At 43.8% G+C, this 26,998-nt stretch overlaps 1 protein-coding gene and 1 pseudogene across 1 annotated transcript in view; one reads left to right on the top strand and one right to left on the bottom strand.

Annotated features, from left to right (window-relative positions):
• The window catches only part of LOC126279091 (cholinesterase 1-like), a 349,591-nt gene that overhangs the window by 55,934 nt on the left and 266,659 nt on the right, over positions 1-26,998 (bottom strand). Inside the window, exons 5-6 of the mRNA XM_049979555.1 lie at positions 14,585-14,770; positions 4,419-4,615 (exon numbers count right to left, since the gene is read on the bottom strand). Of these exons, the coding sequence (XP_049835512.1) occupies positions 4,419-4,615; positions 14,585-14,770 (383 nt within the window). The remainder of the gene's footprint in view (positions 1-4,418; positions 4,616-14,584; positions 14,771-26,998) is intronic.
• On the top strand, positions 617-735 carry LOC126279176 (5S ribosomal RNA; annotated as a pseudogene).

The raw sequence follows: 26,998 nt of genomic DNA, 5'->3' as shown, positions 1-26,998 counted from the left end.
TGGAGTACTGACGTGCGGTATGGAATCCGCATGAGGTGAGACTGACGGATGACATCGAAAAAGTACAAAGAAGAGCAGCTCGTTTTGTATTATCGAGAAATAAGGGAGATCGTGCCACAGACATGATAGGTGAATTGGAGTGGCGATCATTAAAACAAAGACGTTTTTCGTTGCGACGGGATCTTCTCATGAAATTTCAAACACCAGTTTTCTCCTCCGATTGCGAAAAGATTCTGTTGGCACCCAGCTACATAGGGAGAAATGATCATCACGATAAATTAAGAGAAATCATGTCCCGCAAAGAAATATTTAAGTGTTCGTTTTTCCCGCGCACCTTTCGATAGTGGAACAGTAGAGAGACAGCTTGAAGGTGGTTCATTGAACCCTCTGCCAGGCACTTTATTGTGAATAGCGGAGTAGTCACGTATATGTAGATGTAGATGTAACAAGACCCTACGAGTTTTGATACCATTTGCAACATCCTACTTATGTGAGGTCGTTTTTCAACGTTGGGAGTCATCATCACGAAATATAGTTCTCGAATGAATATGCAGAAGGAAGTGCTAGTCGTAATTTTCAATATGGCAAGATTTGAAGAGCTCTTGATGATGAAGGAGCCAATGGCGTTGCCACAGTGGTAACATCGGTTCCCGTCAGATCACCGAAGTTAAGCGCAGTCGTGCTTGGCTAGCACTTGGATGGGTCACCGTCTGGGTCTACCGGGTGCTGTTGGCAAGCAGGGCGCACTCAGCGCTCGTGAGGCCAATTGAGGATCTACGTCGCTGAGAAGTAGTTGTTTGCTGATATCGAAGGAACTGATTTGATACTATGAAAGTAGGCACTATTATTTGCAGCGGAAGAGCAAACAGTGCGGGTGCCAGAAACCTCGTCTCTGTTGATAGCCACGGGTCTCAGCTGCTTCCATTAAAACTGTCCCAATAACTAGACGCATTATAAAACATTCCGCGTCCCTCGTTAAGAGAGTGTTCCAACACTACGTATTTCACATATTTGTCAGGCTGCGATAGTACTCAGTACATCTGTCGTGAATGATGCCTATGCTTTGACTAATATACGTTTTCACACAATGGCAAGATTCTTGTAAACTTCGGGATTCCTCAATCCTAGGTCATCTTTTGCTGAGTCAAGAAGGGCTCTACCTTGGATGGCGAACGAAATAAATTTTAGCATTATATCTTCCTAAAATCAGTCCTCTCTCTGAAGATATTCCGGCAGCATATGGTAAGAAAGCCGCTGATCTACACGCATCTGCTACTACTTCCGGCGAGGGTCAAATCTCGAAGGCACGAAGGATCTGTTTCTCCATGTAGCCATTTGCACTAACACATGCTTGACATATTACACCTCTTGTGTCAAGCCTTCTGCGTCTGAGATGGAGTGAGCCCTCATTTCCAACGTCCGCAAGACTCAGATACGTTGGTAAATAGAGACAAGAGTTACGCTTTAAGTGAGGTTTGGAACTCTGTTTTATCTGACAAAACAACGATCGATGTCTCGGCCGGCAGAATGTATCGGCAGTGGCTCTCGTAACGATTCATCGCTTTTGCTGTCACTTGCACTAGAGGACAGCAACGTCGATTTCTGGCTCATGTTCTGTTGTGTTACCCAGCATAAAAAAAGGACTGCCATTCATGGTATAGATCACTTCTAGCAAAAAGCGTTCTCAAATGGTTCAAATGGCTCTGAGCACTATGGGACTTAACATCTATGGTCATCTGTCCCCTAGAACTTAGAACTACTTAAACCTAACTAACCTAAGGACATCACACAACACCCAGTCATCACCAGCGTTGTCACGTGAAGCTCATGGCCAGAAGGATCGTGATAGTGTTAGGTCTAGATGATTGCATGATCTGGTTGCAAACGCGACTAGAATATCATTGTTGCTTTTTCAGCAGATTTGTTTTTAGATACTAACCTGAGCAGAGGCGACAATAGATCTTTTAAATTATCACCATGCAAGTCTGGGTGGGGAGTGGCTGCACTCAATATTTAGAAAAATTGTGAGTGCAGGCTTCAGTTTGAAGTGGCACTTTCCCTCCAGGGCTCAGAATTTCCCCCACAGCGCCTGCCTGCCACCCCTCCCCCCCCCCCCCCCCCCCCCCACTCTCGGGTGCTCTCACCATGTGCCCTACAGACTGTCTACCAGCCGCCTTACTCGTCGTCAAGGTTCCAATGGAACACAGCTGACCCTAACAAGGGAGAACCACTGCATTGTGTAGCACACACATCATAACCGTTTTACATCAGCTTCTGCCATCCGTTAACAAGTAATGGATTCCCTGAAACATTCAGTGTTATCCTACCCAGCTGGTTACAGACAGGCAGCAGCCAGAGTAGGGAATTACCATCACACATGTAGGCTGTCGTTAACACAACAAAACAAACGGCTGCGTTTGGTGTCCTGCCTTGACCGGGAAGCATGGTCTGCTGACGAATGGAGTTGCACTGTGTTTAGCTACGAACTACGAATCGTCATTCTGCATTTCCCTGGACGACCATTGTCAGTGAGAATGTCAGGGGCCATGGTAGGCCCCATTCTTCCAATGCTTTGCAGAGACATAGCAATGTTAGTCCTGCTGTCATGACATGGGGTGCCATCAGAAATGTCTTCAGGTCAGAGCTGATAACGATTGAGGGAACTCTGACAGCACAATGGTACATCCTGGACATCGTGAATCCTCTTGTATAATATTACCTCTCATGTGAAAGTATCGTGGTGTCATTTTCCAACAGGACAATGCTCGTTCATATGTGGCACATGTCTCCATGAATTGTCGGCGTGATGTTGAGGTATTCCGGTGGCGGGAGGGATCCGTAGACCTGTCCCCAATAGAACGCAGGTCGACAATGAGGTCATTACAGACGGAGCAGAAGCTCGGATTAGGGAAACATGGGGAAGGAAATAGGCTGTGCCCTTTGAAAACAACCATTTCGGCATTTGTCTGAAACGATTTAGGGAAATAACGGAAAACCTAAACCAGGATGGGTAGACGTGGGTTTGAACGTTGTCCTTCCAGTGCGAGTCGAGCGTGCTGACCACAGCGCCACCTCGCTCGGTCAACACGCGGGCAAGCAGCTCGGATGTTCACTCTGTCGCAGTGCCAGCATCCAGGACTTCGAGGAACAGCTACAGCAGTTGTGGGCCAGCTTACCTCAAGAGAAGATACAGTGGCTTCGTGGCACCTTTCCCAAGCGAATAAGTGGAGGCAAGAGGGCGAGCGACTTAATATTGATCAGTGCGATCATAATGCCAGTTACTTTGTAAATCTGACTTCGATTTTGTGATCACTGAAATAACATCACACACCCTCTCAACGTCTGAAGTTTCATTCCGTTTCGTCCCCTCCTTTTTTCAGCCAGTGTATTTTATGAAACTTCCTAGCAGATTAAAACTGTGTACCCGACCGAGACTCGAACTCGGGACCTTTGCCTTTCGCGGGCAAGTGCTCTACCATCTGAGCTACCGAAGCACGACTCACGCCCGGTACTCACAGCTCTACTTCTGCCTGTATCTCGTCTCCTACCTTCCAAACTTTACAGAAGCTCTCCTGCGAACCTTGCAGAACTAGCACTCCTGAAAGAAAGGATACTGTGGAGACATGGCTTAGCCACAGCCTGGGGGATGTTTCCAGAATGAGATTTTCACTCTGCAGCGGAGTGTGCGCTGAAATGAAACTTCCTGGCAGATTAAAACTGTGTACCCGACCGACACTCGAACTCGGGACCTTTGCCTTTTGCGGGGAAGTGCTCTACCATCTGAGCTACCGAAGCACGACTCACGTCCGGTACTCACAGCTCTACTTCTGTCAGTATCTCGTCTCCTACCTTCCAAACTTTACAGAAGCTTTCCTGCGGACCTTGCAGAACTAGCACTCCTGAAAGAAAGGATACTGTGGAGACATGGCTTAGCCACAGCCTGTAGAGCACTTGCCCGCGAAAGGCAAAGGTGCCGAGTTCGAGTCTCGGTCAGCACACAGTTTTAATCTGCCAGGAAGTTTCATATCAGCGCACACTCCGCTGCAGAGTGAAAATCTCATTCTGGAGTGTATTCTATATTATGATACCACCTGCAACTACGAATTCCTTTACTGTGATACTACTAAAACCATTCTAAGATGGTGTGTACATACGTGGCATTACTCTTAACAACTCCCTCTTTTTCATACTATACAGATATGCATACAAGACCAGCAGTTGCCCAGTGCTACACATGAATGTCAATCAGCTGGCTGTACAAGAAAATTTATCTTCTAATTCGTCCCACTTTTATGGAGTACTAGCTACTTTAAAGCCGTTTTACGTGCAAAACGTTTCCACAAAAATCTAAAAGCTTCTCACGTTATCTTTTTTCCGAAAAGAAGACCATAGAAATGAAAGTTAGAATAAATACTTGCTGCGTGTTCCATGTAAATATCGGAGAGATTTGCGATGGGGACGGAGCGCAGACAGGCGACCATTTCCTGGGCGCGGGTCGAGTTGCAGCCCGCGAGGCGCGCGATGTTCTTCGCCGCCCTGACGGCGTCCTCGGGCTTCTCCATGGCCCACGCCGCGTGCGCGGACCCGCTCATCGGCACCACTTGGTGGAACAGCTCTGCAGGCAGAGGGTCACAGGGGTAACGAACGTACTGGGAATCTCACTGCAGACTTGCCAAGGTAATCAAGTACAGGGTCCCACAGGATTCAGTCTTGGTCCTTTACTGTTCTTGATACACATTAATAACTTACCATTCCACATTGATGAAGATGCAAAGTTAGTTCTTTTTGCTGATAATACAAGTATAGTAATAACATCCAATAACTAAGAAATAAGTGATGTAATTGTAAATGATGTTTTTCACCAAATTATTAAGTGGTTCTCAGCAAACGGACTCTCTTTAAATTTTGATAAAACACAGTATATACAGTTCCGTACAGTAAATGGCACAACTCCAGTAATAAATATAGACTTTGAACAGAAGTCTGTAGCTAAGGTAGAATTTTCAAAATTTTTAGGTGTGTCCATTGATGAGAGGTTAAACTGGAAGCAACACATTGATGGTCTGCTGAAACGTCTGAGTTCAGCTACGTATGCTATTAGGGTTATTGCAAATTTTGGTGATAAGAATCTCAGTAAATTAGCTTACTATGCCTACTTTCATTCACTGCTTTCGTATGGCATCATATTCTGGGGTAATTCATCGTTGAGTAGAAAAGTATTCATTGCTCAAAAACGTGTAATCAGAATAATTGCTGGAGCCCATCAACGGTCATCCTGCAGACATCTATTTAAGCATCTAGGGATCATCACAGTAACCTCACAGTATATATATTCACTTATGAAATTTTTTGTTAATAATCCGACCCAGTTCAAAAGTAATAGCAGTGTGCATAGCTATAACACCAGGAGAAAGGATGATCTTCACTATGCAGGGTTAAATCTCACTTTGGCACAGAAAGGGGTAAATTATGCTGCCACAAAAGTCTTTGGTCACCTACCAAACAGCATCAAAAGCCTGACAGATAGCCAACTAACATTTAAAAATAAATTAAAAGAATTTCTAGATGACAACTCCTTCTACTCATTGGCTGAATTTTTAGATATAAATTAAGGGAAAAGAAAAAAACAAAAAATTAAACATTAGTGTCATGCAATATCTTGTGTAATGTAATATCTTGTACAGACATCTTTTATTAAACTGACATGTTCCACATCATCACGAAGTGTCGTATTCATGATCTATGGAACAAGTATTAATCTAATCTAATCTAATCTAGTATAATCTAATCTAATCAGCACACGGAGAATAGAGATACTATGCAATAACTCACTTATCTTGCTAAATATCTTTACGCTAAGGTGACAAACGTCGTGAGATACCTGCTAATATTGTGTCGGACCTCCCTTTTCCCGACGTAATGCAGCAATTCGATGTGTCTGGACTCAAAATGTCGTTGGAAACCCCTGCTGAAATACTGAGCAATGCTGCCGCTATAGCCTTCCTTAACTGCGAAAGTGTTTCCGGTGCTGGAATTTGTGCACGAACTACATCAAGATTTTGTCTCATTAGTGTTATATGAGATTTACGTTTGGTTACTTGGGTGGCCGAATCATTCGTTCCAATTGTTCAGATTATTCTTCAAACCAATCGCGAACAGTGGTGCTCCAATAACTGTCACTAGTAAAATAAATGGCAGTAAATGGTATGCAAGTGGCCGAACAAAACAATTTCCAGTCAATGATCGGTTAACTTAGACCAGAGGACGGAGTCCATTACAAGTAAACACAGCCTACACCATCATGGGATCACCACCAGCTTGCACAATACCTTATTGACAACTTGGATCCATGGCTTCATGGTGTTTGCGTCACACTCGAACTCTGTCCTCAACTCTTACCAACTGAAATCTACACTACTGGCCATTACAATTGCTACGCCAAGAAGAAATGCAGATGATGAACGCGTGTTCATTGGACAAATATATTATACTAGAACTGACATGTGATTACATTTTCACGCAATTTGGGTGCATAGATCATGAGAAATCAGTACCCAGAACAACCACCTCTGGCCGTAATAGCGGCCTTGATACGCCTGGGCATTGAGTCAAACAGAGCTTGGATGGCGTGTACAGGTACAGCGGCCCATGCAGCTCCAACGCGGTACCACAGTTCATCAAGAGTAGTGACTGGCGTATTGTGACGAGCCACCATTGACCAGACGTTTTCAATTGGTGAGAGATCTGGAGAATGTGCTGGCCAGGGCAGCAGTGGAACGTTTTCTGTATCCAGAAAGGCCCGTAGAGGACCAGCAACATGCGGTCGGGCATTATCCTCCTGAAATGTAGGGTTTTGCAGGGATCGAATGAAGGGTTGAGCAACGGGTCGTAACACATCTGAAATGTAACGTCCACTGTTCAAAGTGTCGTCAATGCGAACAAGAGGTGACCAGGACGTGTAACCAATAGCAACCCATACCATAACGTCGGGTGATACGTCAGTATGGTGGTGACGAATACACGCTTTCAATGTGCGTTCTCCGCGATGTCACCAAACACGGATTCGACCATCATGATGCTGTAAACAGAACCTGGATTCATCCGAAAAAAAAACGCGTTTTACCATTTGTGCACCCAGGTTCGTCGTTGAGTACATTATCGCAGGCGTTCCTGTCTGTCATGCAGCGTCAAGGGTAACCGCAGCCATGGTCTTTGAGCTGATAGTCCATGCTGCTGCAAACGTCATCGAACTGTTCGTGCAGATGGTTGTTGTCTTGCAATTGTCCCCATCTGTTGACTCAGGGATCGAGACGTGGCTGCACGATCCGTTACATCAATGCGGATAAGATGCCTGTCATCTCAACTGCTAGTGATACGAGGCCGTTTGGATCCAACACGGCGTTCCGTATTACCCTCCTGAACACACCGATTCCATATTCTGCTAACAGTCATTGGATCTCGACCAACGCGAGCAGCAGTGTCGCGATACGATAAACCGCAATCGCGATAGGCTTCAATCTGACCTTTACCAAAGTCGGAAACGTGGTGATACGCATTTCTCCTCCTTACACGAGGCATCACAACAACGTTTCACCAGGCAACGCCGGTCAACTGCTGTTTCTGTATGAGAAATCGGTTGGAAACTTCCCTCATGTCAGCACGTTGTAGGTGTCGCCACCGGCGCCAACATTGTGTGAATGCTCTGAAAAGCTAATCGTTTTCATATCACAGCATCTTCTTCCTGTCGGTTAAACTTCGCGTCTGTAGCACGTCATCTTCCTGGTGTATCAATTTTAATGACCATTAGTGTACATCTACATCTACATAGTTACTGTGCAATTCACACTTAAGTGCCTGGCAGAGGTTTCATCGAACCATTTTCATACTACTTCCCTAACATTCCACTCTCGAATGGCGCGTGGGAAAAAGGAACACCTAAATCTTTCCGTTTGAGTTTTGATTTCTCTTATTTTATTATGATGATTATTTCTCCCTTCGTAACTGGGTGTCAACAAAATGTTTTCGCATTCGGAAGAGAAAGTTAGTGATCGAAATTTCGTAAATAGATCTCGCCACAAAGAAAACCGCGTTTGTTTCAGTGACTGCCACCGCAACTCGCGTATCACATGAGTGTCACTCTTACTCCTATTGCGCGATAACACGAAACGAGCTACCCTTCTTTGTAATTTATCGATGTCCTCCGTCAATCCTACCTGGTAAGGATCCCAAACCGCGCAGCAATATTCCAGCAGAGAACGGACAAGTGTAACGTAGGCTGTCTCTTTAGTGGGTTTGTCGCATCTTCTAAGCCATTTCGTGCTGCACTCGCATCTATCGTCTGTTACCACAGTCCATTAGTGCAAAATTCCGTTGCACCGTCGTAACGGATACGTTCGTCGTACGTCGTACACTGATTTCAACGGTTTTTGCACACAGTGTTGCTTGTCTGTTAGCACTGAGAACACTATGCAGACGCCACTACATAAATGAAGTTAGCCTGCCACAGCGTTGTCTGTGAAAAAAGGTATTGCCTGAAATTTGGTATTCTCGGCACATTCTTGACATTGTGGATCTCATAATATTGAATTCCCTACGACTTTCGAAATGGAATGACTCGTGCATCTAACTCCCATTCCGCGTTCAAAATGTATTAACTGTCATCGTGCAGCCGTAAATATATCGGAAACTACTTAAACCTAACTAGCCTAAGGACATCACACACAACCATGTCCTAGGCAGGATTCGAACCTGCGACCGTAGCAGCAGCGCGGTTCCGGACTGAAACTCCTAAACCCGCTCCGCCACAACGACCGGCTAGTTTCTCACCAGCATGAGCAACTTTTAAAATGTAAGTGCAATCATTTTTGGTTGTGGCTTGTCTTCAGTGATTTGTTTTTCTCATCAGGCTAAACTACTTTTTAAATGTGGTTACGCGATGCTACCGCCATTTGTATATGTGAATACCGCCAACCCATGACTTTTGTCAGCTCAGTGTAAACTGAAATTTCAAAACGTCACAATATATTAAATAAATTGCAGTGACTTTGGAGTACCAAAATGTCTTCCTTCAAACAATAATAATCATCACGATCAACCACAAGTTATTAACAGCTTATTAAAAACAAACAAAGCGATACTTGTAAAAATCTACTAATTAACGGCAATGAGTCATTGAAATTCTGTGTCTTTCCATTGAATGAAGTATTTGTTATACAAGTAATTTGGTATCATAAAAATTTTTGTAAAGTATTGCGAATAGATATGCAAAATTGCATATAACGTCCAGCAGCCACCAGAAACGCTAATACTATCTGGAATGATTATAGGACCTGAAACGAAAGGAATTTTGCCTGCGGACTCACATATACGGGTGATAAGAACAGTGAATTAATTGAGGAAGTTGCTTTCCTGAAGACACACATGTGAGTACAGGTAGTGCATTTGCTTAAGGGATTAAACTGGAAGCAGTTAAAGCTTGACAGTAGTGTCGAGAGAGCGTAACTAGAAACTGAGTATCGTTTTTTTTAAATTACACTCTTAGAGACATGGCTTATCTCAGAATGGAAGGAGAACATTATTAGAGTGAACGGTATGATGGAGTACGTATTAACAATTAGGGTTGCTGGAACAGTATCCTTAGTAAGTGCACCATTTTCACGACGTATATACTGTATTATAAGTAAATCGAAAGGTAGTCTTACACGTTGATTTATACGCTTATCACCAGACGTGCTACACTTCTGAGCCCAACATTAGTCATTTGTACAATATACATAGAATAAAAACAAACTACCAGACGAAATTGAAGAAAAAACCGTAGAGCAGAGCGTCGTATGAAAGTGTGACTTGAGCGTTTGAAAATCAGAATGTGGTGCTACTTGTGGATCATATACACTAAATGAGGAGATGCAATGTAAAGTGAGGCAGTATTAAAAATACTGGTCGGAGAAAGAAGTATGCAGAAAATCTCTATCGGGGGAAGAGAGAAGTTTATGATTTACATGCTAAGACGGCCATGAAAAGTGAACTTCAAGTCATCACATCAACGAAGGACATAGAAAATCGCTCAATAGGAGAAAAGTGAGTGATATGATACCCATACGTTTCTATATAGATTATGGGAAAGTCTTTGCTCTAAATCTAGCAGAATTTTGTCGCAGGTCGCTGGTGCGACGATGCACCCTAAACAACTGGAAAATGCGTAGGTCATTCCCATTTTCACGAAGGTATCTTGAACACATGTTCATAAAAAAGGCGTGCACATTAAGCACAGCTGACTGAGGTGCCACTACTAGTTTATTATACACTTTTCCGAAAGGAATGATTGAATTATAGTAACCTAATCATGACAAAAAAGATTCGAATAAGCCTTCAACTTTCACGAAATTTGACGGCAGTCGTACTTGCGGATTACTGTGCAAAACTATTCCGAGAGGCAGTCGTAAAATTCAGAGCACTACTTGGCTTTCATTCGAATACTTCCTCCGACCAACTGTTGGCTCTCGACACGTCTGTAGATTCCACTTTAACGACTGATTGCCGCGCTGACGCTCATTCAAAAACCACTAACCGTAAAACTCATTGTCGAGTCCAGAGGTGATTAACGCATAGAGGTTTTATTTGTTCTTATGAAGTTCAAGAGATAGTAACGGTGACTACCAAGTTGAACAGGTAGGTGAACAGTTACGCGCCTTTTCCTAGATGACCTTAAGGCATTTGACTCTGCACCACATTGTCGAATACTGAACAATATAAGTTCACACGGAGTATTCCAAGCTAGTATGTTGTTGCATCGAGGAATAGTTGAGTTAATAGGACACAAAACTTTATGCTGGACGAGAAATGCGCAATAATAATGACTCAGCACAATAATAATTAATATTATCGATCGAGAATAGACGAAAATAATATCTTTCAACTACAAAGTAATCATTATTGTGGATATCCGCAAATATATCTGTAGATAGCTGCATCGACGCAGGTTTACATCGACCAAGTATGGAGGGCGTTCAGTTAGTATTGCAACACTTTTTCTGCTCGACCAATTTCGGATGAAGATATGTAGAACCTATTGTGGGACACTGTGGAATATTCCCGCTTCAGGTCCTATAGTTTCATGAAGTTCCTATACGTGGAGGCGCCATATGTAGCCTTGACAATTACGTTTGTAAGAGAGCTGCTTGCAAAGCAGAGAGCTGTCATTGAACTTCTTAGGCGCTTGCATAATGTACGCGGGGGCGTGGCAGTGAGAAAAAGCACGGTAAGTCGTTGGCTGAGGCGTCCCTCATCATCTTGAGAGGGTCGGGAAAACCTGCCTGATCTCTCGCGTGCCGGACGGCCGCCCACAGCTGTGACTCCTGAAATGTTGGAACGTGCGGACACTCTCATTCGATGCGATCGACAGATGGCAATCAAACATCTCGCTGCTCGACTGGACGTCTCTATTGGTACTGCTGACACACTCGTCAACTACTCAAAGGTGATGATGATGTTTGGTTCGTGGGGCGCTCAACTGCGCGGTCATCGGCGACCGTACATGTCCCAATTTTTACACAGTCCATTTTTTTTCACAATCCAATCTAGACACTGTCACGAATGATGATGATGATGATGATGATGATGATGATGATGATGATGATGATGATGATGACGAAATGACGAGGACAACACAAACATCCAGTCCCCGGGCAGAGGAAATCCCCAAGCTGGCCGAGAACCGAACCCGGCATCCTGTGATCAAGGGACAGAAACGCTAGCCACTAGACCACGAGCTGCGGACCTACTCGAAGGTGTGTACCCTTTGGGTTCCTCGCCGTGTTACAGAATACCCTGAAGAACAGCGAATGGCCATTTCTGTGGACTGCTTGCACGTTACGAAGCTGATAGTGATAAAAGGCGTAAAAGGCGTTGAAATACGGTTTCAGCACATCGATATGCAAAGAAAACAGTACTATGCTGAATGGTATTCTCCGAAGAAAAGTCGCATCTTCGGCTGATACAGTCATCCTAACAGTTTTCTGGAACTCTGAAGGAGTTATTCTGTTTGATGTTCTCCCTCATGGTGCCAGTATCAACTCTGATGTGTATTGTGCTATGATAAAGGCCCTTTAATTTTTGGTTCCGGTCCCCGATTTCTCTATGGCGCATTTTATAGACCTTTCACCAGCTCCCTGTTTTTAGCTGTCTTAACTTCCATCGTCCACCCCTGGTAGCTAAGTGGTAAGGGCGACAGAATGCCAATCCTAAGGGCCCGGGTTCGATTCCCGGCTGGGTCGGAGAATTTCTCCGTTCTGGGACTGGGTGTTGTGTTCTCCTAATCATCATCATTTCGTCCCCATCGACGCGCAAGTCGCCGAAGTGGCGTCAAATGGAAAGATTTGCACCTGAGAGGCCCTTATCAAGCGACATTTACATTTTGCCTTCCGTCGACTGGGATTGACGTGTAGTCGTTTTTAACTCCTCTCCATGTCTTCGTATTCCACAGTTTTGACAGCATATGACCATAGTTGTTTTTGCGCCCTATGCCAAAAGAAACAAACAAACCCTCAGGAAACAGCCACAAAAACGCAAACGAAATTCTCCTTCTCCATTGCAACTCAAGGCCTCACGCAATTTTGAGCACCCAAGAGGAGATCACAGAGTTTCACTAGACTGTTCTTGCTCATCCACCCTACACTCCTACCAACTTCCATCTGTTTGGCCCGATGAAGGACGCACTCTGCAGGAAGCAGTACGTGGATGATGGGGAGGGTGTTGATGTAGCCAGACTTTGGTTCCGACGTCGACCAGTAGAGTGGTACCATGCGGTCGTACAGGCCCTCCCATTAAGGTGGCGTTAGGCCGTCTACATCTACATCTACATTTATACTCTGCAAGCCACCCAACAGTGTGTGGCGGAGGGCACTTTACGTGCCACTGTCATTACCTCCCTTTCCTGTTCCAGTCGCATATGGTTCGCGGGAAGAACGACTGCCGAAAGCCTCCGTGCGCGCTCGAATCTCTCTAATTTTACATTCGTGATCTCCTCGGGAGGTATAAGTAGGGGGAAGCAATATATTCTATATCTCATCTAGAAACGCACCCTCTCGAAACCTGTACATCAAGCTGCACCGCGATGCAGAGGGCCTCTCTTGCAGAGTCTGCCACTTGAGTTTGCTAAACATCTCCCTAACGCTATCACGCTTACCAAATAACGCTGTGACGAAACGCGCCGCTCTTCTCTGGATCTTCTCTACATCCTCTGTCAACCCGACCTAGTACGGATCCCACTCTGATGAGCAATACTCAAGTATAGGTCGAACGAGTGTTTTGTAAGCCACCTCCTTTTTTTGATGGACTACATTTTCTAAGGACTCTCCCAATGAATCTCAACCTGGCACCTGCCTTACCAACAATTAATTTTATATGATCATTCCACTTCAGATCGTTCCGTACGCATACTCCCAGGTATTTTACAGAAGTAACTGCTAGCAGTATTTGTTCCGCTATCAGATAATTATACAATAAAGGATCCTTCTTTCTATGTATTCACAATACATTACATTTATCTATGTTAAGGGTCAGTTGCCACTCCCTGCACCAAGTGCCTATCTGCTGCAGATCTTCCTGCATTTCGCTTCAATTTTCTAATGCTGCAGTTTCTTTGTATACTACAACATCATCCGCGAAAAGCTGCATGGAACTTCCGACACTATCTACTAGGTCATTTATATATATTGTGAAAAGCAATGGTCCCATAACACTCCCCTGTGGCACGCCAGAGGTTGCTTTAACGTCTGTAGATGTCTCTCCATTGATAAAAACGTGCTGTGTTCTGTTTACTAAAAACTTTCCAATCGAGCCACACAGCTGGCACCGAGCGAGGTGGCGCAGTGGTTAGCACACTGGACTCGCATTCGGGAGGACGACGGTTCAATCCCGTCTCCAGCCATTCTGATTTAGGTTTTCCGTGATTTCCCTAAATCGTTTCAGGCAAATGCCGGGATGGTTCCTTAGAAAGGGCACGGCCGATTTCCTTCCCAATCCTTCCCTAACACGAGCTTGCGCTCCGTCTCTAATGACCTCGTTGTCGACGGGACGTTAAACACTAACCACCACCACCTCCACCACCACACAGCTGGCCTGATATTCCGTAGGCTCTTACTTTGTTTATCAGGCTACAGAGCGGAACTGTATCGAACGCCTTCCGGAAGTCACGGAAAATGGCATCTATCTGGGAGCCTGTATCTAATATTTTCTGGGCCTCATGAACAAATAAATCGAGTTGTTTCCGGAATCCATGTTGATTCCTACAGAGTAGGTTCTGGGTTTCCAGAAATGACATGATACGCGAGCAAAAAACATCTTCTAAAACAGTCGCAGGTTTTGTTGTAAAATAGGGTATGTAGCCAAATTAGTGGGGAATAATATGGTGCACTGGAATTCAGAATAAAACCAACGTGCTTTCAGAAAAGAAAATGTGTTGCACTACTTATTGAAGACCCCTTGTAGTTACTAGTGCGGATGTCCGCCGATACATCCGCTTCTACGCAGGTCTCTAGCCGTGGTGTACGGTAGGACGGAACAGGTGGAGAGGGAGACTCACGCGAGGCGACGGGGCTGTAGGCGAGCAGTTCTACGGCGGCCGCCCCCGCGCTGCCCCCAGAGATGGTGACGCGGCCGGGGTCGCCGCCGAAGCTGGCGATGTTCTGCTGCACCCAGCTGAGCGCCGTCGTCATGTCCAGCAGGCCCATGTTGCCCGGCGCGTCGTCCGTGCCCACGTACAGGAAGCCTGCAACAACCACACTCACTCACTTACCTGCTGACGGCATTACACACTCAATTTGTGTCAATGTTTCAAAGTTGCTTTCCTAAAAAATTATCCAAAAGAGCCATCAGACAAACAAGTAAGTTGTGGATAAATAAGGGAATTAAAATATCATGTAAGAGAAAGAGGAAAATTTTCTGTAAGGGTCTGAGTAAGTCAAGATCTGACATTACTTCCATACTACAAAGAGTAGAGGCCGGAGTGGCCGAGCGGTTCTAGGCGTTACAGTCTGGAACCGCGCGACCGCTACGGTCGCAGATTCGAATCCTGCCTCGGACATGGATGTGTGTGATGTTCAAAATGGTTCAAATGGCTCTAAGCACTATGGGACTCAACGTCTAATGTCATCAGTCCCCTAGATCATAGAACGATTTAAACCTAACTAACCTGAAGACACACACATCCATGCCCGAAGCAGGGTTCGAACCGGCGACCGTAACGGTCGCGCGGTTCCACATTGAAGCGCCTAGAACCGCTCGGCCACCGCGGCCGGCTGTGTGTGATGTCCTTAGGTTAGTTAGGTTTAGGTAGTTCTAAGTTCTAGGGGACTGATGACCTCAGCTGTTAAGTCCCATAGTGCTTACAGCCATCTGAACCATTTTTGAACTACAAAGAATACTGCAGTATTTTAAGGAAAGTCATTAAAATGTCCGGAAGTAAGCTTATTCTGATAGAAATAAATAATGCAGCTGATAAGATTAAAACTACTGGGTTGTCTCATAAGTTCGTTAGTTTTGCTCTCGCGCTCCAGCAACATTGCTGTTGTGGTCCTCAGTCCACAGACTGGTTTGATGCAGCTTTCCATGCTGAGCTATCCTGTGCAAGATTCTTCATCTCCGAATAAGCTAGCAAGCTACATCCTTCTGAATCAGCTTAGCGTGTTCACCTCTTGGCCTCCCACTATGATTTTTACCCTACACTCTTCCCTCCAGAACTAAATTGGTGATCCCTTGACGCCTCAGAACGTGTCAAATGGATCTGAACATTATGGGACTTAACATCTGAGGTCATCAGTCCCCTAGAACTTACAACTACTTAAACCTAATTAACCTAAGGACAGCACACATATCCGTGCCCGAGGCAGGATTCGAACCTGCGACTGAAGCGGTCGCGCGGTTCCAGACTGAAGCGCCTAGAACCGCCCGGCCACACCGGCCGGCCTCAGAATGTGTCCTACCAACCGATCCCTTCTTCCCGTCAAGTTGTACCACAAATTCCTCTTCTCCCCAATTCTATATTCAGTAGCTCCATCATTAGTTACGTGATCTACCCATCTAATCTTTAGCATTCTTCAGTAGCACCATATTTCGAAACCTTCTATTTTCTTCTTGTCCAAACTACATTATAGGCCATTAAAATTGCTACACCAGGAAGAAATGCAGATGATAAACGGGTATTCATTGGACAAATATGTTATACTAGAACTAACATGCGATTCCATTTTCATGCAATTTGAGTGCATAGATCCTGAGAAATCAGTACCCAGAACAACCACCTCTGGCCGTCATAACGGCCTTGATACGCCTGGACATTTAGTCAAACAGAGCTTGGATGGTGTGTACAAATACAGCTGCCCATGCAGCTTCAACACGATACGACAATTCATCAAGAGTAGTGACTGGCATATTGTGACGAGCCACCATTGACCAGATGTTTTCAATTGATGAGAGATCTGGAGAATGTGACGGCTAGGGCAGCAGTCGAACACTTTCTGTATCCAGAAAGGCCCGTACAGGACCTGCAACATGCGGTCGTGCATTATCCTGACGAAATGTAGGGTTTCACAGGGATCGAATGAAGGGTAGAGCCACGGGTCGTAACACATCTGAAATGTAACGTCCACTGTTCAAAGTGCCATCAATGCGAACAAGATTTCAGCGAGATGTGTAACCAATGGCACCCCATACCATCACGCCGGGTGATACGCCAATATGGCTATGATGAATACACGCTTCCAATGTGCGTTCACCACGATGTCGCCAAACACGGATGCAACCATCATGATGCTGTAAACAGAACCTGGATTCATCCGAAAAAATGCCGTTTTGCCATTCGTGCACCCAGGTTCGTCGCTGAGTACACCATCACAGGCGCTCCTGTATGTGATGCAGCTTCAAGGGTAACTGCAGCCATAGTCTCCGAGCTGATAGTCCATGCTGCTGCAAACGTCGTCGAACTGTTCGTGTAGGTTGTTGTTGTCTTGCAAAGGTCCCCATCTGTTGACTCAGGGATCGAGAGTTGGCTGCACGATCCGTTACTTCCATGCGGATAAGATGCCTGTCATCTCAACTGCTAGTGATACGAGGCCGTTGGGATCTAGAATGGCTTCCGTATTACCCTCCTCAACCCACCGACTCGATATTCTGCTAACAGTCATTGGATCTCGACCAACGCGGGCAGCATTGTCGCGATACGATAAACCACAATCACAATAGGCTAGAATTAAACTTTTATCAAAGTCGGAAACGTGATGGTACGCATTTCTCCTCCTTACAGGAGCCCTCACAACAACGTTTCACCAGGTAACGCCGGTCATCTCCTGTTTGTGTATGAGAAATCGGTTGGAAACTTTCCTCATGTCAGCACGTTGTAGGTGTCGCTACCGGCTCCAACGTTGTGTGAATGCTCTGAAAAGCTAATCATTTGCATATCACAGCATCTTCTTCCTGTCGGTTAAATTTTGCGTCTGTAGAACGTCATCTTCTTGGTGTAGTAATTTTAATGGCCAGTAGTGTAGTTATAGACCATGTTTTTCTTCCATACGTGGCTACACTTCATACAAATGTTTTCAGAAAAGATTTCATGACACATAACGCTGTACTCGATGTTCATAAATTTCTCCACTTCGGAAACGCTTTTCTTGCCACAGCCAGTCTATATTTTATATCCTCTCTACTTCCACCATCACCAGTTATTTTGCTTCCCAAATAGCAAAAGTCATTTACTATTTCAACTGTTTCATTTCCTAGTCTAATATTATCAGTATCACCTGATTTAATTCGACTACATTTCATTATCCTTGTTTTGCTTTTGTTCATCTCTTTTCCACACTGTCCATTCCGTTCAGCTTCTCTTCCAGGTCTTCTGCTGTCTCTGACAGAATTACAACGACGTCGCAAAACCTCGAAATTTTTGTTTCTTCTCCATGGATTTTAGTTCCTACGCCAAGTTTTTCTTTTGTTTCCTTTACTGCTTGCTCAGTATAAAGACTGAATAACATCGGGGTCGTTCCACCTATAGCGTCTGCATACCCTTCACTTGCCGTGCCTGCCGTGTAACAGCTGCCTAACCGCACCTAAGACCCAGGGGTCGACAACCTGATGCGCCACTCGATACGTCAGTGTGTGTTTGTGCCTGACGTTGCATGGAACAGCGTGGACGTTTGTTTACAAGCTGTGGAATGCAAGAAGCAACATTTCCATCATCTCAGGCTGTTTTACTATAGTAAGGGGAAAACCGCCTACAATGCCAACAGAAGGGTTGTGCTCTATTCGGGGACGATGCAGTAATGGCTCGAGCATGTCAAAAATGGTTTAGTCTATTCCGAGCTGAGAATTTCGCCCTAACAGACAAACCTCTACCTGGACGGACACCGGTTACACACGTGGAACACCTTATTGACACGATAGTCAACGATCCACGAATGATGACACGGGCGTTGGCACTGGATCTCAGTGTCGCTTATGTTAACTGTAGCCAGGAACTTAAAGAAGCTGGGTTATGTAAATATTTGCGCTGTATGGGCTCTTCATGAACTGAGTGAAGCGACGTAGCGCGTGATTATGTGTGACTCACTATTGAGACTCAACCAGAATGCTCCTTTTCTGGGACGGCTGGTAACTTGAAATTAGAAGTGTATCGAGTACAGCAACGCCCGGAATGAGTAAATCGTGCCACAAGACAGGGCAGGCACCACTGTCAGTTCCCAAACCAGGGTTGCACCCGAGAAACATTCTGTTACGCATCTGGTGCGGTTGCAAAGTCGTTCTGTGTTACGAACTTCTTCCAAAGTCTATCAATTCCGAGAAATCCTGTTCAAAATTAGATCGTTCCAAGGCAGCCATTGTTGAGAAACGACTGGATTTTGGACAGAATGTCGTTTTCCACCACGACCACACCAGACCACATACCGCTATGGTGACCCATCAAAAGCTGTGTTCTTTTGAGTGGGATATGTCACCCAATCGCCGTATTCGCCAGACATTGCCCCTTCCGATTTTCATCTATTCACTTTCCTGCAAAATTTCCTGAATGACAAACACCTCACCTCCTTGTGGAGAACTGCAGACTGAACACTGAGAGCTTCAACAACCCGAAAACTCCAAAATTTTGGAAGAATGGATTTTATAAGCTTCCAGAGAAATGACAATATATTGTCGACAATAATGGTGTATATTGTGGGAAATAAATAATTGATTTGCAAAACCGATGTGCCTTATTTAGTTTGTTGTGCAAGGCCTTGTGTGTGAAGTGTGTAAGCAGTCTGGCAACGACTCTGTCGTAGATATGCTGCAGGGAGGTGTGTTTCTAGGAGTTCTGTGTGGCTGCACTTCTTACGAAAAGCAAACGAACTTACAAGGCAACCCAATATATGTGACATCGTCAAACCGTAGACAGAACAGCCAGTAAGTGTAGAAGATCCCATAACAATTGTTAAATTGTAATGTTGAGACTGATAATTCACAAGTTACAGATACTTTTAAAAATGGCTTTCTAAACGTAGCAGCAAATATAGGATTAAATGGTTCTGTCGAAGAAACAAGAGAATATATTAAAACTTGAAGCCATTAGCGGTAGCACAAACATTCTTCACTGAAATTAATACAATAATAAAAATTCTAAAAAAAGAAAAGCGCTTCTGGAGTTGATGATATTTCAAACAGAATTCTGAAAATTTATTCCAACTTCATAACAAATGTCCTTATTGATATATGCAATACACTTTTGGTACAGGAAATTTTTCCAGATGGGTTAAAATATGGAGTTATTAAACTACTTCATAAGAAAGATGACAAGACAGACATAAACAATCATCGTCCAGTTTTCTTACTGACATCTTTTGTCAAAATATTCCAAAAAGTAATGTACTCAGGAATAGTAGCAAAATTAAGTGGAAACAGTTTACTTAGGCCAATGCAGTCTGGACCTCAGAAAGGTTGCTCAACTGAGAAAGCTATACATTCGATCATCAGATTTGCAAGACTTAAATAATAAAATATCGCCTGTTGGTATTTTTTGTGGTCTCTTCAAGGTCTTCGATTGTGTAGATCATGACACTCTCTTAGAAAAACTCAAGTCTTATGGAACTTACAGACAGCGTGTTTGAATGATACTTGATAAACAGAATGTAAAAAGGTTGTACTGAATAATTCAGACAATGTGGAAAGACAGAAAATTTTAGTGACTGGGGTAACATCACAAATAGAGTTCTACATGGTTCAGTTTTCAATTTCTGTTCCATCCCTATTTCTTATATATGTGAACGACCTTCCATTTAAAATTCAACAGGGAAAATTGGTACTTTTTGCGGATGATACTAGTGCTATAATTAATCCCATTACAGAGGGAGCAACAGAACAGTTAGTAAATGATATTTTCCGAAGAATTGTAAAGTTTTTCTCTGCAAATAGACTCTCCCTAAATTAAAAACAACACGCTACATTCAGTTCTGTACAGGAAATAGTCTTACCAACAATTGATGTAACACTTGAGCAGGAGTCAGTATATAGAATAGAATGCTTCAAATTTTTGCGTGTACATAGTGATGAAAACTTGCTCTAGAAGAAGCAAACCACTGGGCTTCTCAAACAATTAAGTTCAGCCACTTTTGCTCTTAGTATAACAGCCAATCTTGGACCAAATATATCAGCCTCCTGACATGTTTTGCTTATTTCCACTGAATAATGCCATACAGAAGAATCACTTGGAAAGAAAGTACTGATTGCACAAAAGCGATCAGTAAGAATAATATGTGGTGTTCACCTACGGATGTCATGAAGGTACCTCTTCAAGGAGCTCCGCATTTTAACTGTGCCGTCGCAATCCATATTTTCGCTAATGAAGTTCATCATAATTCGAGAACAGGAAAGTACATAACTGCAACACTAGAGGGAAAAATGATCTTTATTACCCATTGTTAAAGCTGTCGATGGCTCAGAGAGGAGTTCGATATGCAGCAGCACAAATTTCTAATTATTTGTCCAATAACATAAAATGGCCAACACGTAGTCTTACATCTAATTTAAAATCACTTCTCATAGACAAATCCTTCTATTCCATTGCCGAATTTTTAATTAAGAAAAAAACTTGTTTTAAGTGTAGTTGCATGAGTAGGAACAAAATGATAATTTGTTTATTAGTATTAACACTAATCACTTACACATATCCTGTAAACTGACTCGTTTCATACCTTTTCGATAAAAGAATCGTTCAAATGATATATGGAACATGTAATTAACCAACTAACTGCTCTATTATCAACGAATTGAAATACACAGGCGGTGGCAAAAATATGGGAACACCAAAACCACAACACATTACCATATCTAATACGGTGTACAAAAACCGTTGCCACTGAAAACAGCTTCCAGTCTGGAAATGGATAAATATAGGTCCAGTATGGTTTTCGAGTGAATCTCATACTATTCTTCCTGCAAAATAGTGACACGTTCAGGTAACGACGATGAAGATGGATGACGATAGCGCTCTCTTTTCTCCCAAGTAGATCGCAAAGGCTCAATAATAGTGTAATCTGGTGACTATGATGGCCAAGGGAGGTTCGACAATTCATCCTCGTGGTAGCAAAACCAGCACTGGGCGATGCGAGCTGTGTGAACAGGGGCCTGGTCGTCTTGGAACACAGCATCACCATAGGGGTGGACCTGATCAGCCGAAATGGTCACTCAATCCTTGGTAGTGATGTGACTCGGCAGAGTAACCATGGGACCCTTCGAATATCACGAAATAGCTGCCCATAACCTCAGTGAACGCCCGCCATGTTTCACTCGAGGAAGTAAACACTCTAGATTGTAGGCTTGGGATGGCGTACGCCAGACGTAAACTCGGCCAGAAATTGGAAACCGTGTGAAAGAAGACTTAATCGACCAAATGACTTTCTCCACTTGCTCCACCGTCCAGGAGTTATGGCTCTGACAACACGTTTTCCTTTTAAGAGAATTTGCAGCACTGATGTATGGTTCTGGAATTCCAGCACGCTCTGTGGTTCCCACCTTATAGAGCTTCCTGAATGTTATTAATTAGGTAGTGTACAATATTTTAATTATTCTACTTCAGAAGAAAGGTCGCAACAATGGGCAAAAATGTCTACCAACCTCCTCTCCGCAATGTAAAAGTCGTTGTTGTGATGGTGGTTGTGATCCTCAGGCAGGAGATTTGTTTCATGCAGCTCTCTGTGCTAAGTCTGTCCTGTGCAAGACTCATCATCTCTGTGTAACTATTACAAACAACATCCAACTGGGCCTGCCTACTTGAGCGCCATCTACCGTTTTTACCCAACACTTTCCACCATCAACAAACTGACTTTTCCGTGATTCTTCAGGTTGCTTTCTATCAGCAGATCCCTTCCTTTAGTCGGGTTGTGCCATAAGTTTCCTTTTTCCCAGAGTTCAATTATGGACCTCTTCATTAGTTATTCTATCTATCCAACTAATCTTCAGAATTCATCGGTAGTGAAAAAAAAACTCAAAAACTTCTCTTTTCTTCTTGTCTGAACTGTTTATATTCCCTGTTTCGCTTCGGAACAAGGCTACACTCCACAAAAATAACTTAAGAATGTATTGTCTTATAACAAAATTTATGTTAAATGTTAAAATAATTCCGTTTTTCTGAAAACTCTTTCTTCCTACGCCCTGTCTGCATCTCCCCCCCCTCCCCCGCCCCCTCTTTCCCTTGGTTTGGCCATCGTCACTTACTTCACAGCCCGTACAGTAAAGCTCAACTACTGTTTTTAGTGTCTCAGTTCCAAAACTTATTCCTTGAGCGTAGTCTGAACTATTCCATCACATGCCCTAGTTTTTCTTTTTGTATATTCATATTACAATCTCTTTTCAGTACTCTATCCATTTCGTTTATCAGCTCTTCGAAGTCCGTTGCAGTCTCTCTAAAATTACTATGTCCCTTCCCAAATTTCTCCTTGCTATCCCTCACTGTAAGCGCAGAGTTCAGATGGAATATCATCGGAGATCGGTTATAACAGTGTCTCCCAGCTTCCTCAACTACTGGTTCCCATTCATATCAGTCGACTCATATAAATAAAATCTAGTTGCTGTATAAGTTCTAGAAAAAGGTTTCGCTGTTTGTATTTTGTTCCTGCAGGATTTGAAAAGCTATATTCCAGTCAACACAGGCAAAATCTTTCTCTAAATCCACAAACGCTGTGAACGGACTTTTATCTTTCTTCGACCTGGTTTCTAAGACATGTCATAGCGTCAGTATTGCGTAGCGCGTTCCATCATTTTTTCCCAAGGATGGCTTTCATAGGTCTTTTCATTCTTCTGTAAATAGTTTTTGTTTAAATGTTGCAGCGTCACTTGTTAAACCTCTCTTTTTTAAGATTTACTCCGAAGCAATTCTGAGGAAAGTGTTGGAGGAAGAAAGCAATGGGATCATGATATATGGAAAGCTAAGTAACAATATTACGTACGCAGATGAGGACAGATAATTTAATCTCGCGCAGTGATGAGTTTAAGATGTTTGTCAACACTTCCACGTCCAAGGTTGTAGTCTTCTCTAAGAGAACAGTGCAAGCAACCTTGTCAATAATAGGGAATAAGATTGAACAAGTATCCCCCATGTAGCACTTGGGCACTGTGCAGTTTGACCACAAGAAAGAGATCAGATCTAGAATAGAACATGCCAGGAGACAATTTATTAGCATCAAGAAACTTTTCATCACATCTGCTCTTAGTCTGCAATTGAGAATGCGTGTTCTCCATTTTTCTCTATGGATGCGAAAGCCGGATCCTTGACCTACAGAAAAAGACTGATGCTTTTGAAATGTAGCTGTATCGCTGTCTCTTACGCATACCTCGGGTGCTGAAAACGAAAAAGTCTTTCATTGGATGGAAAATCAAAAAGAACTATTATCATTGTAAAACAAAGGAAAACTCAATATCTAGGATACATTATAAGAGGCAAAAGATATCAGTTCTTTTAACTCGTCATTGAAGGGAAAATAAAGGAGAGCAGGTCTGCCGGAAGACGAAGGAACTCCTGGCTGAATGACATTCTGAGATGGTACAGTTGCATGCCAGAAGATGGCTTGCATGCTCCAACGTCACGTCCAGAGCTGGATACGTGGACCACCAACATCTTCCAGAAGAACGCGCCTTAATAAAAAAAAGGAAGGGAGATTGGTTTTAACTTCTCGTCGACATCGAGATCACAGGAGACGGAGTACGAGCTGGGATTGTGTCAAACGTGGGGAGCAAATCGGCCGTGCTCTCTCATAGAAACCATCCCGGCATTTGCCTGTAGCGATTTTGGGAAGTCACGGAAAACCTAAATTTTTATGAACGGACGCGGGCGTGAACCGCCGTCCTTCCGAATCCGAGTCCAGTGTGCTAACCACTGCGCCACCTCTTTCTGTACGCGCCTGAAGACTAAGAACTTATTAAACTGATGCTTCGGCATTATTCACACCTGTCAGCACCTGCATTCATTAGATTTGGAATTATTATATTCATCATGAAGTCTAACGGTATTTCTCCTGTCTCATATATCTTGCAGACCACTTGGAAACGTTTTGTCTATGGCTGGATCTCAACAATTCTGGGAGAGTCTCGCCTAATGCAGAATCCTCTTTTCGACTATCAGTACCCTGTCAAATTGTTTTCGCAGTATCATATCTCATCTTCATGTAGTTTAATTCCTCTTCCCTTTCTGAATAATGTCTTCAAAGTCGTTTTCCTTGTATTATTTTCTTACATATTCCTTTCAGCTCTAAGCTTTCCCTCCTGAACATTGTACCTGCTTCTCATTTAGGCTCTCGATATTCATACGTCCGCTTCCGTTTTCTGCAAAGGTCCTTCTAATTTCCCCACAGGCGGCATCTATCTCTCCAACAGTCATGAATGCTTCTACTGTTTTTCATATCTCCTCTAGTTATTTCTGCCTAACATTTTGCACTATTTGTTAATATTTTTCTCCTTCGTTTGCTTCATTTTTTACATTTTTATGTTTTCTCTTTTAGGCACTTACAACCAATGTCGATGATAATTAATTAAAACCCTCAGCTGCCGACAGGTGTTGTTGATATACCTCGACTGGGGCAGCTGAAAATGTGTGCCCCGACAGGGACTCGAATCCGAGATCTCCTGCTTACACGGCAGACGCTCTATCTATCTGGGCCAACGAGAACACAGATGAATAGTGCGACTGCAGGGACTTATCCCTTGCACGCTTCTCGTGAGACCCACATTCACTATTGTCCACAATCTACATACGTAATGTACCTAATAGGTATTTGCCCAAGCACTCATTACTCGCGCACACTAAGGTTACGATTCCTGTAAGAGTTCGGGTAACCTGTGCGCATGTGGGTCTCACGGGAAGCGTGCAAGGGATAAGTCCCTGCAGTCGCGCTATTCATCTGTGTCCTCGCTGGCTTAAATGTACAGAGCGTTTGCCATGCAAGCAGGAGATCCCAGATCCGAGTCCAGGTCGGGGCACACATTTTCAGCTGCCCCCATCGAGGTATATCAACAACAGCTGTCGGCAGCTGAGGGTTTTAGTAAATTATTATTTATTGTAGAGAAGCTGCACAGTCATCAATGGTATCTGTTCTTTCGAGAACAGTTACTATCTTCATGTACAACCAATGTCAGCTGCATTATCCCCGTGTTGAATTGGGCGTTGCTGTAATGAATGGCGCTGGCGTTAACTTTGTGCTAGGTCATTTGGCGGCTGTGATTATTTGCTAAAATTGCTGGCAATTTGCATCGGATCAGTTTCATACTTATAAGCATTGAGGTTTCGTTCTAGAATGTGATTTTGGCTGGAATAATTGCACAGCAGAAAATTAGAGAGCACCAGGATAGCAGGTTCAATAAATTGACAGAAAAAAGCCATACACATGGAAAATAACACAGTTGCATATTTCAATAAACGTGATTTCCACAGAAGGAAATCACTGACAAATAACAGCAGTATTCACTGCACTAGGCAGGTTGGAATATTGGAAAGAGAAAGAAGACATAGCAAGAATGAGGACTTCTGTGGAGAACTGGACTCCCAGCATAGGTTCTTTTCATGGCTTGATTGCTAGTTCTAGAGGGGAAGTGACGGTATTTGGTGGTGCGGCAGCTGCAGTGGCGGCGAATTGCGAACAACATCGGGATGCGGTTGGTGAAATTACTATTCTGTAACATATGTCTTAATGCGCAGAGGCATACTTGATATCCTCAGCTCGCTAACACTTGCTAAACATTCCTGTATCATAAAACAGGCAAAGATTGTTTGCCTATGCTAACGATTTTGTTCTAACGGTCCATCTTCTTTGTCGTATAATACGCCTCCACCAAGACGAAGCGTATCCATAACGTGAGCTTGAGGCGAGGCGTGCTCGCAGTTTTATTAGCTCACATTCCAACAACAGGAGACTGCCTAGCTCTGCAACTCTCTATCGATGATGGTGCCAGCGCCTATAGCTTCCCTAAGGTCCTAGGGGACTGTTGTATGGTGTAAGAGCCGCTTGCCTAACAGACCTGCAACCCCTCTCACACCTGTGATATGCGAGTGGCCTAACCTAGAAGGGGTTATATCAGCAGACGACAGAACTTCAATCAAGTGCGATGACTAGGCCAGCACGCACTGTGGACCTTTTTGCTTATCAGGGCCCCGTGATCGCAAATAGTTGCTCTAATATCACTACGTGGGCTGGATATTTAGGGCCGTCCGTTGTCAGTGTCCTTCGCCACCAGTACCAGGGGATGGCTTCTCAATAGGGAATGACCGGGGTTTGGGCATCACAAAATAAATTACATAACTATCTTTCTTTAATTATTGCTGATTATACGATGCGACGATTTACGGGATGCTCTCGATATTTGAGGTGCTACGCATGGAGTTATTGGGCTTTGTCTTTTTCCTACTTGTTCCTCTGCTTACCTCAAAATTTCGTCTCTCAAAGTTACCCATTCGTTTCTGTTCCCTTTCCGCTATTTCAATCAATAT

Source organism: Schistocerca gregaria, chromosome 6, assembly GCF_023897955.1.
Source record: "Schistocerca gregaria isolate iqSchGreg1 chromosome 6, iqSchGreg1.2, whole genome shotgun sequence".
NCBI classification, from domain to species: Eukaryota; Metazoa; Arthropoda; class Insecta; order Orthoptera; family Acrididae; genus Schistocerca; species Schistocerca gregaria.
Note: the sequence above shows the minus strand (reverse complement) of the source record. Positions and strands in the feature narration are given on the sequence as shown.